The following is a 13,414-nucleotide window of genomic DNA, read 5'->3' as shown; positions in this document are numbered from 1 at the left end:
ACTGCACGTACACACAAAACACTGGGCCAGCAATAGCCCAAACTGTGATCCTGTGCAAACTGATTATAAAGCAGCTGTGCTATTTAAATCTAAAGGAAGGCCACAGTTTGTTTCCAGCGAAATTAAACCTCTTTCCCTGGAAAGAATGGAAGCCACACTAAGGCATTAAAGGAGAAATTTGGTTCAGAACATACACTATGGAGAAAAACAATTGAGAGAGGTGAGGTATAAGAAAGCAACTGCCAAGAATTACAAAGCTAAGCTGGATAATTCTGGGCCCACAAAAGCCTAGTGAACAACCACAATGATGAGAAGAATGATATAAATGGAAGGCTAAAAATAAGAAAAAATGCAAAAGAGGGAAAAAAATGCCCACTTTTGAAGTTGGGGAAATGTCATAAAACCAGGGGAGTAAGTATAAAATGTAATTGTTGGGCAAAGTGAGAAAAATATAATCAGTTTTCATTTCCACCCACCGCATCCGATAGTACCTACCCTTAGGACAAACGCTCAGAACAAACCTGTTACTCAGTTGTTTACCTATTTATTACCCTTCTGCCAATGTTTCTAAATGTTTCGGACTGCCTAAACCTTCCAGCACTAAAGGTGAGCTACATTAGTCTCTGTTCAGGAAAGGAGTGTACCTCATCTACCCAAATGAAAGGAACATTCCACAACTTCTGGCTTTATCTATTGCTACCTTCTGCCTTGTCTTGAAATACATCTAGAAGGAGGGGGAGAATATTTTCCTTCTCTTCAGGAAGAAAGGCTTTAACATCATGTTTTTAAAAGTAGCTTTTGCATCGGTATTTACCCAAAAGAGTCAAAAACTTATTTATTTTATTTTATTTTACAGGAGAGGGAAAGAGAGAATCTTAAGCAGGCTCCACGCTCAATACAGAGGCCTATGTGGCACTTGATCCCACAAACCTGGGATCATGACTTGAGCTGAAGTCGGGAGTTGGGATGCTCAACCGACGGTGCCAGCCAGGTGCCCCAAGATTCCGAAACTTGTGGACAGGAATGTTCATAGGAGCTTTATTCATAATTACCAAACCCTGGAAGCAACCAAGCTGTCCACAAGGAGATGAATGGGTAAACAAACTGGGTGGTCCACCCAGACAAGGGAAAGTTAATTCAGCAATAAGAAGAAATGAGCTACCAAGTCATGAAGACACGGAGGAACCTAAATGCATATGATTGAGTGAAAGATGCCAATCTGAAAAGGGCTACCTACTGTGTGATTCCAACCATATGACCTGGAAAAGGCAAAAACATGGAGGCAGTAAAAAGATCCGTGGTTGCCTGAAGGAGGAGGAGAAGAAGAGGTGGCCCATAATTTTCATAGGTGGCGAAGTTATTACGATGCTGACATCGGGCATTTGTCAAAAGCCACAGAACTGCACAGGGCGGAGAGAACCCTAATGCAAACTATGGGCGTTAGCTAATAATAATGCATCAACATTGGTCCATCAATTCTAACAAATGTACTACGCTATCACAAGATATTAACCGGGAAAACCATGCAGAAGGGGGGTGGGAAGGCATGTGGGAACTCTACAGTTTCAGCACCATTTTTCTGTAACCCTAAAACTGCTCTAAAAAAAAAATAAAATCTATTAACTCTTTAAAAGTAGCTTTTGGATAGTTTTCTCCCCTCCTAGGAGATCAGTACTAGGAATGTTACCGCTACAAGCAAGTGCCTCACTCAGGATGTTCACTTCGGGGAACCCTTACCACCTGAAATTAATTACGAGCCCCATTCGGCACAGTGGACCACTCAGACCCTCTGCCCAGCTCTTCAACAACTGACCCCAGAGACCACAAATATTCCCAGGAGACCACAAAATTGAGAGACATCTTCTTGAATAATAAGAGGGATGAATCTATCCATGAGGTTTTAGCGGTAGCATATTTCACTGCATCTTTTTAAAAACAAACAAAAATACTGGCAGGCCTCTGTTATCCAGAAAACCTCCCTGTGAAAAGATACTACTTACACTAGCCCCATCCCCGAGAACAAGATATTTGGTTCTGGTAAGCGTGAGATTTGCCATTTGGGAAGGAACGTTCTGACAGCGGACTGGTTCGCACTTGATGAGGGAGGCAATCCTCAATTTCACAGCAGTGTCCCTCGATCAGATTCATCACTTTATGGAGGGGAGACAGAAGTAGGAGGCTCCTCCCACAGTCTTGCAGTGTGAGCGGGTCTTCCCTGTGGCTGGCAAACTGCAAGTTCGGAGTGAACTTAAGCCTCGGAAGAGAAGAGAAGGAAAGAGAAGAGAAGGAAAGAAAGTGGTCCCTGGACGGCGGGAGCGGGCAGGGGGTGGTGAAGACAGCTTTTTCTTGGCCAAAGGGGCTTCAGAGAGGAGACAGAGAGGGGATGGGGCGTGGCCTAATACAAGGGGGCACCAGAGGATCAGGTTACCTGGACAGTGTTGGGGCGGGCGCCTGAGTCTTGAGAATTTACCAAAAGCAATTACTGTGTGTCTTGGGAACAAAGGAGGGAGCTTGGCCCAGAAAAGGCCACCAGGGGCCCAGGCACAGAGCCTTCTCTGGACACCAGGCTGTTCCAGGAGCAATGCCCAAGGGCCTCATCATCACAGAGCTCTGGAGACCTGACACCGGGTCTCAGTCTCTACTAAGCTTGGGGAAGGGGGAGACTGAGAGGGGTTGATGGGTGTTTCTCCAGAGACTGAGAGGGCCAGAGGGGAGAGCCCTAATCACCAGCCCTTTGTTCTAGTTTATTTCAAAAGCACAAGCTCCAACAGGCCGTGACTAGCAATTAAAGGTCCACCCACAGGCTACCAAGTGTGCCCCTCGCCTTCCTTCCCCCTGCACCCACCCACTCACCCAAACTCTCCTTGCATTTCTTGAACGATGGTAACCTCCAAACCTTCCAAGGTTTGGAGGCCAGCCGCCAAGAACTCCAGCCACAGCCCTCCCAGACAGAGGGGTGTGCTTTGGGGAGGGCTCTGTTGCCATAACAAACATAAGGGGTCCTGGCGCTCAGTGTGTGAGGAGAGGAGAAGCAGCCGCTGGGACCCTTCAGGGAAGGCGGCCAGGAGAGTACTAGGGAGGTGGAGAGTGGGCGTGTGTGCCTGCACAGGTGTGCCTGTGGGTGGCCATGTCTGCGTGCGCGTATGTGTGTGCATGGATGATCATTGTGTATGTGGGCATGCATGTGTGTGTGTGTGTGTGTGTGTGTAGGCATGTGTGTGTGCACGTGAGCGGGCGTGAGGGCGTGCGTGTGGTGTTGCATGCATATGTGCATGTGTGCGTGCTCGTGTGTGCATGCTTATGTGTACGTAGGTGAGCGTGTACACGCGTGCACACGTGAGCGCACTTGTGTGCACGCACATACACCCAGAACACTGGGGAGGAAGTGAAGGAAGGGGCTCTCCGCCGACCTCCCCAAGGCCCTTTCCAGCCGGTACGGTCAAAGGTCAGGCCCCTAACAAACCTCAGGCCAAGTCACAGAGACCCCAGGTGCCACTCGGGTGGTGACATAAGATGGAAGTGAAGACATGAGCACAAGGCGCCTCACAGTCTCTGCCCCAGACCTGGCAGATGGAGACAAGGACCGACAGGCTCTCTAACTGACTGTCCCGTGGCCCTGGGCAAGTAGTTTAAACTCCGAGCATCTAATTCTGCTTTGAAAAACGGCGTCCCAAGAGTGGCTACCTGGCAGGGCCCTTAGCAGGAGGGAAACTGAGCCCCAGTGTCTTGTGGCCACTCCCAGGCTACATACCATTGGCAGAGATGAGGATAATAAAGGTGCTAAGACCAAGTGCCCTCCTCTGGAGGAGAGCCCAGAAAAGACTTAAAAAGGTGATTAATTGGGTGATAAGCAAACAGCACTGGGGGCCATTAGCCCTCCACGGAAAGGTCAGAGAGAAAAGAGCCCAGGGGGTGGCCAGAGCAAGCTCATACAGGATCAGGTCTGGAGGAGACATTGGTGCCTGTGGAGATTGATTTTAGCAATAAGCTAAGAAGAAAGCATCCAAGGGGCGCCTGGGTGGCTCGGTCGGTTGAGCGGCCGACTTCGGCTCAGGTCACAATCTCGCGGTCCGTGAGTTCGAGCCCCGCGTCGGGCTCTGTGCTGACAGCTCAGAGCCTGGAGCCTGTTTCAGATTCTGTGTCTCCCTCTCTCTGACCTTCCCCCGTTCATGCTCTGTCTCTCACTGTCTCAAAAATAAACGTTAAAAAAAAATTAAAAAAAAAAAAAAAAAAAGAATAAAGCATCCAAGAAAAGCACCTAACTCCCCAAGGCCATAGGCATTTTGCAGGAAACGAGTTTTTGGGGGGTTAGGTTTATCTTCAAAAGCACTGTATTAAAAGCAAATGATTTCTTAATCACTGATTTACTTACAATATGGGCATTCTGATAAAACACAAGAATAATTTGTGAAGCACGTACCTGATTTATTTATTCAAAATGAAACCTTTATTGAATTCCTCCAATGCTCCAGATATGAACTGTTTATAAAGTGAAAGAGCTACTCACTCACTAAAAAGACGAGACTCTACAAATTGGGACCTAAAAATAAACAAACTGGTACTAAGTCAATGAAGAAACGCCCCCCCCCCTTTTTTTTTTGCCTTTTTTTTTTTTTTAAGTTTATTTATTTTTGAGAGAGAGGGGGAGAGAACAAGCAGGGGAGGGCCCAAGAGAGAGGGAGAGAGTCCCCAGCAGGCTCTGCATTGAACCGACACCCAAGAGTTGGGACATTTAACCGACTGAGCCACCCAGGCGCCTGGAAACTCCTTTGATTTTCTAGGGACGATATGGAATATGCCAGAATGAACTGGCTGCCAAAAAGCTTCCATCCCAGTGCTAACTCTGACACTAGCTGTAGTCATTCAACTGGCCTTCATTCATTCCACAAAGTCTTGCTGTATGCTTCCTTGCTGCATGCTGGGCTACCTGTGGCCTGTGCAGAAAACAGATACCAAACAAGAAAGCTACCGTTTGAAAAGTTTGGAAAGCAAAGTAGAAATGCAGTGTGGGTCTAGGACCAGGGACCTAGCCTGGAGAGCCTCCTGGAGGAGGTGATCTTAGAACAAGGACCTGAAGAATGAGCAGGGCAGGATGAGGTACTCCATACTTACTGCATCAGTTTGGACACTTAACGTGAATGGACTAATTGAATCCTCATGACAACCACGTGAAGTGGATGACCCATTATCCCTATTGTGTAGAAAGGCACATAAGCCTGAGCGATTTGCCCAGGGCAGCTTTTAAGTGGCAGAACCAGCACGTGGGTGCAGGCGGTCTGGCTTCGGAATCAACGCCACTGATCACCCTGCAACCCGCTCCATAAAGTTGCTGCGTTAGAGCTTTGTGAAATCTCCTACTTCCGATCTGATTTTTTAAACCCAGCTCAACACAAAACCTTTGCTAAATGTGACCAGCGTCTCCAGATATGTGCGGTCTCTCAGCAGAAGGCCCAGGGATCCCAAACAGTTGCTGAATGTAAGCAGAATTCACCCCCTCCTCGTCCACCTTTCCTGCCCTCCCCTCTCCAAGAAAACCTGCAAGTTAAAAGAACTCAATGCCCCACCACTGCGTGGTGTGCCTGCTTCTTGTCAGGCCCAAGAGAACAAAGGAGTGTCCCTTCTCTTCCACCACATTCCTCTTGAGCAGAGAGGGCCCTTTCCCGATATTGATGAATGAGGAAGGTCACGGCCCTGGGAGTGGCAGTGTTGATGTACATCCAAACACAGGCTCGCACTCCCTTTGATCATGTGTCTCTCAGCCCTGGTCCTGCGGGCCCCCGGGCCCCCTCGGCTCCTCTCTTCCTGCTCAGGGATGGTGGTATTGTGTTACACTGTTACGTTTTGTCTGTACAGTTTGATTGGACTTTGTTATTTTGAATGAACTGATGAATCTCAAATTAGCCTGTCCGCGGAATCACACTTTTCATTGACTGACGTTAAGAGTCAACGCTCTATATACAACAGGCAGATCATCAGGTTTGGGCACCACGCTGGGCGAGCACGTTTGAGAGAGAGAAAAAAAAATCGGTATATTTTAAACGTGGAGTTTTCTCAGGCCATCCTAACACGGAGTAATGAAGAAATCAGACCATACTCTACTTTTGTAGAAGTCGGCCACAGCCATACGATAGCAAAAGACAAAGGAGCCCAGTGTAAAATGAATTTCTCTGCCAGCTGCTAAGGGAATCTTGCTATATACAGCTTTAGTTTCCTTTTCTCTTTTGCTGCTTACAATATTTACATGATTTTTAAAGATTTCCTTCCTGTAAAGGATATTTCAGTAGTTCCAAGTAGACAATTAAATATTTAGATTTCATATCACAGGAAACAAGGGCTTTGCCAAGCATTAAGCTGATGAGAATACAAGGATATAGTATCAGCCTAATCAGGAACTGTGCTGTTAGAGCATCCTCTAACACACTAACCAAAAGCCCTTTAAATCACTGGACAGGCACAGTCACCAAAACTCACCCTAAATCCTTTTGGGATGATCCAGTCTATTTGCTCAGAAATCTTCCCACGAGGGACTCCCAGGGCATCTCTGAAATACCATACTCTTTTATTCATTTGAAGAATCTAACTTCAAAATAATTTATGAAACAACACTTTCAAACAGAGAGGGAGGCAACAAACTGAGGGTTGATGGGGGGGCGGGAAATGGGTGATGGGCATTGAGGAGAGCACTTGTTGGGATGAGCACTGGGAATCACGGGAATCTACCCCCACAACCAAGAGCACACTATATACGCTATGCATTAGCCAACGTGACAATACATTACATTAAAAAAATAATTTAAAAATCTGGTAAATACAAAAAAGAAAGAAAGAAAGAAAAAGAAATCCATTTCTTCTTTGCAGCCTACAGGAGAGAAACTGCCACCATGGGAAAGGGCTACAGTAAAGGCTATACCAGCGGTGACTGGGTCATGTATGCTGTTAGTGGTAAAGAATTTGGGAAAGTCAAGACATTCAGCTAGAGTCCGCCCACGAGTCTCGCCTGCACGATCATGTTCCTGTGATGTCTCCACCACCTAACCACCCACGTCCGTGCGCACTGGCGCTCATTAACATGATCGCCAGAGAGAAAAACAAAGGACTCCTCCCTCAACGACACCTATGTTTCCAAATTCCCCTAACTTTGAAAGATCTGAGCCTCTACCATCGCCGGCTTATGAACACCTTTCCAAGGACAGAGAAAGAAGGAGAATGTCAGAGATCAGAGGAAGAAAAGCACACCGTCTTTGCTATCAAAACACGATTAAATTCATTCCTTTGACGTCCTGACAGTAATTGTGCCGAGAGGGATGGGAATCTGTTCAAATGACTTTAAAAGCGTTGTTGAGAATTTCCTGTGGGAGAAGCGGTGAGCATGCACTGGATTTCCCTTTGTTGTCCTCAGGATCCTGTGAAGCTGGGCGCTCAGCTGGTTTTTGACAGCTCAAAACCCTTGCAATGACACCCCGAGACCTGCAGAAAGCTTGGACCCCCCTTCTATTTGCCACTCTGACCAGCAGAGTCAGTAATCCAAGCTGATTCGTTGGTGAGGTCTCTGCCTTTGTCTCCTTTTTTTTTTTTTTTTTTTTTTTCAACGTTTATTTATTTTGGGGACAGAGAGAGACAGAGCATGAACGGGGGAGGGGCAGAGAGAGAGGGAGACACAGAATCGGAAACAGGCTCCAGGCTCTGAGCCATCAGCCCAGAGCCCGACGCGGGGCTCGAACTCACGGACCGCAAGATCGTGACCTGGCTGAAGTCGGACGCCTAACCGACTGTGCCACCCAGGCGCCCCTGCCTTTGTCTCCTTAATAAACAAAGCTAGAACCAGGCACACTCACGGCCATTGTTCTCCTGCAAGGGCAGAGCTGTGACACGGCAGGCCGCACCAGGGTATTGATGGAAAGAGCCACAAATAGCGTTATTCCCTTAAAATTTCCGAACATTCCCTTCCCTGCTGACCGGAACTCAAAGAGTTCCAATGAGGCGTGATTTCACGACAACATGTGTGACCAAGAAAACATGTACACGGAGAGACTGTCACCTCAGTGAGGAACCGATCTGCCTGAATGATGCCTGGCCAAGGCCCTGGAATCGCTCTGAGCCAGGGGACCTCCCCCACCGCGTCCACAGGCTTAAGCACCACGGGGTAGAGCATCCAATCCCATTAGTAAGGAAAGGCCCTCTTCACCTTGAAAGCCTACAAGCTCCGTTAATTAAAGGCCTAGAGCTGCTTTCTTCACTGATCAGGATATGAATGGCTTTCAAACACATAAAACGCACTGTTAGAAGGTGAATTTTTAAAAATATGTGTCTACTGGGGCCCCCCGGCTGGCTCTGTCGGTTAAGCGTCTGACTCTTAATCTCTCTCAGCTCAGGACATGATCTTGAGGTTCCTAAGCCTGAACCCCCTGCCGGGCTCTGTGCTGACAGTGTGGAGCCTGCTGGGGATTCTCTCTCTCTCTCTCTCTCTCTCTCTCTCTCGCTCGCTCGCTCTCTCTCTCTCCCCCCCATCTCTGCCCTTCTCCTGCTTGCACACGCTCACACACTCTCTCTCTCTCAAAATAAATAAGTAAACTTAAAACAAATACACACACACACACACACACACACACACATGTGTTTACTCAAAAGGTCAAATGCAGAGTTAACATATAACCTAGCAGCTCCTCTGCTAAAAGCAGAATTCTTCAAAAGAAGTGAAAACACATGTTCATGCTGTAACTTGCACATGAGTGTTCATAGCAGCATCGTTCATAATAGACAAAGGTACAAACAACCCCACAGCTGTTTGTTTCCTTTTATAAGAAATGTCCAGAGCAGGCAAATCCACAGACAGAAAGTAGATTAGTGGTTGCCAGGGGCTGGCAGGAGGCGGGAATGGAGAGTGGCTGTTGATGGGTACAGGGTTTCTTTTTTGGAGTGATGAAAATATTCTAAAATTAGTGGCAATAGTTGCACAATTCTGTTACGATGCTAAAAATGCCTGAACCGTACGCGTTAAAATAGTGACTTTCATGGTATGTGAATTGTACCTCGATACAAAACAATTTTTAAACATGGGGCACCTGGGTGGTTCAGCTGATTAAGTGTCTGACTCTTGGTTTCGGCTCAGGTCATGATCTGACAGTTTTGTGAGGCTGAACCCCAAGTCGATCTTCTGCCCGGGCAGCGTGGAGCCTGCTTGGGATTCTCTCTCTCTCTCTCTCTCTCTCTCTCTCTCTCTCTCTCTCTATCTCTCCCGCTCTCTCTGCCCCTCCTGTGCTCACACTGTCTCTGTCTCTCTCAAAATAAATAAACTTTTATAAATAAATAAATAAATAAAATGATAATCAATTAAATGTGACCCTAAGTTTTCTCAACAGCCCAGAGTAATTACTGATTATAATTGCAAGAAGGAAGAAGTATGAATTTATTGGTAAAGTCAACATTTTCTTGGGGGTAAAAAAGGGCACTTTTTAAATATTTTTCTTTTTTTTGCTTTCATTGTATTTTAATACAGCACTAAAAATAGGCCCCCACCACCCACGGCAACATTGCTAGGCATGCTATTTCCATTCACTTTTCCTTGTGGAGCTCCCCCTCAGGAGGGAACAGACTGTTAAAAAAAAAAAAAAAAAAAAGTTTGACTTTCATAATCATTTGCAAGGTTAGTCTGGCTCATGAGACACACCCCTTACTTTCAAGAGCAAATTCACAATTTAAACGGTGATTCAAGGGGCGCCTGGGTGGCTCAGTCGGTTGAGCATCAGACTTCAACTCAGGTCATGACCTAACGGGCTCGTGAGTTCGAGCCCCGCGTCGGGCTCTATGCTGACAGCTCGGGAGCCTGGAGCCTGCTTCAGATTCTGTGGCTCCCTCTCCCTCCCTGCCCCTCCCTTGCTCATGCTCTATGAAAAAAAAAAAAAAAAAAAAAAAAAATGGTGATTCAGTTCTGTTGAATAAAACAGCTACTACCATATGTAAAGCAAATACAACGAAAGCATCATCTGCAGCACCAGCTGAAAAACCATCCCATGCCACCTTAACATTGATTCGAGCAGCCAACACTTACATGTATGGACCCAGCACTGTTCTCAGCACTTTTCATAGATTAACTCATTGCATTCTCTACACGGACCCTTACAACAACCATGAGACAAGGCATCATTCCTCTTCCCATTTTACAGAAGAAGAGACTGAAGTTCAGAGTGGTGAAGTAACTTGCCCAGGGTCACACAACTGTGGAGGGGTAGAGCCAGGATGCAAACCCCGGCACCCTGGTTTCAGAGGTCACTCTTTCCACCCCACGATGGCACCAACCCAGCTCACAAAACAATCCCCCGACACAAAAATCCGGAGACGGTGCACAGCGTGCTGCAACAATTCAGCCTTGCCGAGAGCGCACTGACCCGCTGTGCCGTCCGCTCAGCACAGAGTCAGTGATCGTGAGCGTGGCACGGCCCTTACCTGTGGACCACCCCAGCCCGGTGCAGGTGCTCCACGGCAGAGATGAGCTGCCGGATGTATCTGCGGGCTTCAGACTCCTCTAGCCGCTTCTTCTCATAGATCTTGTGCATCAGGTTGCCTCCAGGGCACAGCTCCATGACCAGGTAGTAGCTATTTTCCGTCTCCAAGATATCAAGGAGCTGGGTGATGTTGGGGTGGCGGATCATCTGCTGAATCTGCCCCTCTCGCCGAAGGTTTTTGGTGACGTAAGTGTCCTTTTTGGCTCTCTTCTTGTCAATGACCTTTATGGCCACCTGAGGAGACACCGAGAACATGGCTGTTGTCAGACGCTGCAAAGGTTATTCCCTAACTAGGCACAAGAACCCTAGGAAAATACATAGCTACTCCTCTGTACCAGGGGAAAAAAAAAAAACCCAAAAATGTAACATCAGGAACCAGACCCGATTATTGAGGAACAGAGTGAAATTCACTTAGGCCAACTTGGACGGTCTGGAAGGCTCAGTGAAGAGTCAGTGTCAAACTTGGTTATCCCCGGCGTGAAATGCCAAGTTCCAGCCCAGCCAAGGGCCTCTCCTGGCTCCTTCTCAGGCTGAGCCGTCATCCATCCGGGGGCTGGGTTCCCCCAGGCCTCCACTTCTGACAGAGTCAAATCTGCCCTCATCTTTTGTTCCGGGTGGAGGACGCAATGCCCTCTCCTTCCTCCCGCCACGAAAGAGCATCCTTTTCTTTCCCTTGGCGAGCCATGGCTCACGTTAGCTCTTGGCCCCTATGTCAGGGTGCAGCCAGTTGGTGGCCGGCAATTGTGTCTCAGCTGCCCACAGGACACCGCTCCTGGGTCACTGCCCTCACAAGCAACGTGTCACAGGCACAGACCCTCCAGCCTCCTGCAAAGGCAGGGAAAGAGGGACGGGGGTGGAGATGGTCTTTCCCAGCCAAATCTGCACCCCTTCCCTTTGGCGGGCTTCACCTCTCTGCTCACCAGCTCACCGGGCCCTAAAACACCCCCGTTTTTGCCCTCTCCCGTCTTCACTCCTCTCGCTAGGAGACCAGTCGCTGACATCATGTCGCTTCCTCCTGCTGATGCCTCCTCACCTGTCCTTCCTCTGTTCCCATGCCACCGGCCGGGCTCATTTAGGACTGTGCCTCCTATCCCCCAGACGGACCATCTCTGTGACTCAAAGTTGTCTGGGACATTCCCAAAGCAAGGGACATTCCCGTGCAAGGCTCTCAAGCCAGGGGCCCCACAGGACAAAAAAGAGTGGGTTTTCCACTTCTATTTATTTCCTTTTTTTGTGATTGTACTTTGTCACTTTCATAATATACCCCATATGTTAGTACCAACTTATGACACAGATAAAAAACATAAATGATTGAGGGGCGCCTGGGTGGCCCAGTAGGATAAACATCCGACTCTCAATCTGGGCTCAGGTCATGATTTCACAGTTGAGGGGGATGTCGTATCCAGCTCCGCCCTGACAGTGAGGGGCCTGCGTGGGATTCTCTCTCTCCTTCTCTCCACCCCTCCCCTGCGCTTGCTTGCTTTCTCTCTCAAAATAAAGAAATAATAAATAAATGAATGCTTGACTGATAGATGATTGATAGATAATATTTATAGCGAGCTGCTCAAATGTTACTTCTTGACTCAGGTTTGTGATTAAAAACTAAATGAGGGGCGCCTGGGCAGCTCAGCTGATTAAGCGTCCGACTCTTGATTTCAGCTCAGGCCATGATCTCACAGTTCGTGGGATCAAAACCCATGTGGGGATCTGCACTGACAGCATGGAGCCTGCTTGGGATTCTCGCCCTCTCTGCCCCTCCCCTGCTCATCCGCGCTCTGTCTCCCTCTCCTCTCTCAAAACAAAACAAAACAAACATCAAAAAAAAAAAAAAAAACCTAAAAAACTAAACTAAAACAAAGTCCAGTCACCTGGACTATGACATCAATGTCCTACCTCTTTTCCTGACCCCCTAAAGTCACTCTATGCTCTGCCTCAAAATCCATGGGTCTGGAACTCTGATTTCTTGCTTAAAGCTCTTGGGGGCTCACTGCTGTCTGCAGGGCAAGGTCCACACTCCCTGGCCCAGCACTCAGGCTTCTCCGTCTTGTCAGACACTGCAAGCAAAGGTTATTCCCTAGCTATTCACAAGAACCCTAAGAAAGTGCTACTTCCCTGTACCAGGAGAAACACCTTATCTAAAATGGCATCAGGGGCGCCTGGGTGGCTGAGTCTAAGTGTCTGACTTCGGCTCAGGTCATGATCTCACGGTTCGTGAGTTCGAGCCCCACACTGGGCTCTGTGCTGACAGCTCGGAGCCTGGAGCCTGCTTCGGATTCTGATTCTGTGTCTTCCTCTCTCTCTCTGCCCTTTCCCCACTCATGCACCCGCTCGCTCTCCCTCTCTCTCAAAAATAAATAGGCATTAAAAAATTATTTAAATAAGTAAATAAATAAATAAATAGATAGATAACATAGCATCAGGGGATGGCCTGGGGGCCAGTCTCCTCACTCTCCTGAACACACACTGGGTTACTCTCCGAGCTTGAGCCCAGGCCACCCCCTCACCCAATTGGACGCCCCAGTCCTTGAGCCACTAACTCAAATCCCACCTCCCTCCCAGGGGGTGCTTCAGCTCTCTTTCTCTTGTGCCCACCATAGCCACCATCTGAGGCCCCATTCAAAGCACGCGGCCCTTGAAGCAGGAACCACGTTCCTCCCATCATGCATAACACTGCATAAACAGTGCGGGACCAGCCGGAGCAAATCACTGAACCTTTTTTTGTTTTTAACCACGGAAGCAAAAATAGCTGCCAAGACCTTAATCTATTATCTCTTCTGGACAGCAGAGTATTTCTATATCTATTATCTCTTCTGGACAGTCATTTGTATTTTAGTAAAATTTTTAAATTGACATGCAACATCACAGTAGTTTCAGGTATACAACATACACTGATTTGATATGGCGTATGTACC

The 13,414-nt window shown here is 47.8% G+C and overlaps 1 protein-coding gene across 1 annotated transcript in view; it reads right to left on the bottom strand.

The window, feature by feature from the left end:
* The window catches only part of HUNK (hormonally up-regulated Neu-associated kinase), a 118,373-nt gene that overhangs the window by 61,436 nt on the left and 43,523 nt on the right, over positions 1 to 13,414 (bottom strand). The window contains exon 2 of the mRNA XM_030330060.1: positions 10,444 to 10,736. Within this exon, the coding sequence (XP_030185920.1) occupies positions 10,444 to 10,736 (293 nt within the window). The remainder of the gene's footprint in view (positions 1 to 10,443; positions 10,737 to 13,414) is intronic.

This window comes from Lynx canadensis, chromosome C2, assembly GCF_007474595.2.
Source record: "Lynx canadensis isolate LIC74 chromosome C2, mLynCan4.pri.v2, whole genome shotgun sequence".
NCBI lineage: Eukaryota > Metazoa > Chordata > Mammalia > Carnivora > Felidae > Lynx > Lynx canadensis.
The sequence above is the reverse complement of the archived record's forward strand: the minus strand, read 5'-3'. Positions and strand labels throughout refer to the sequence as shown.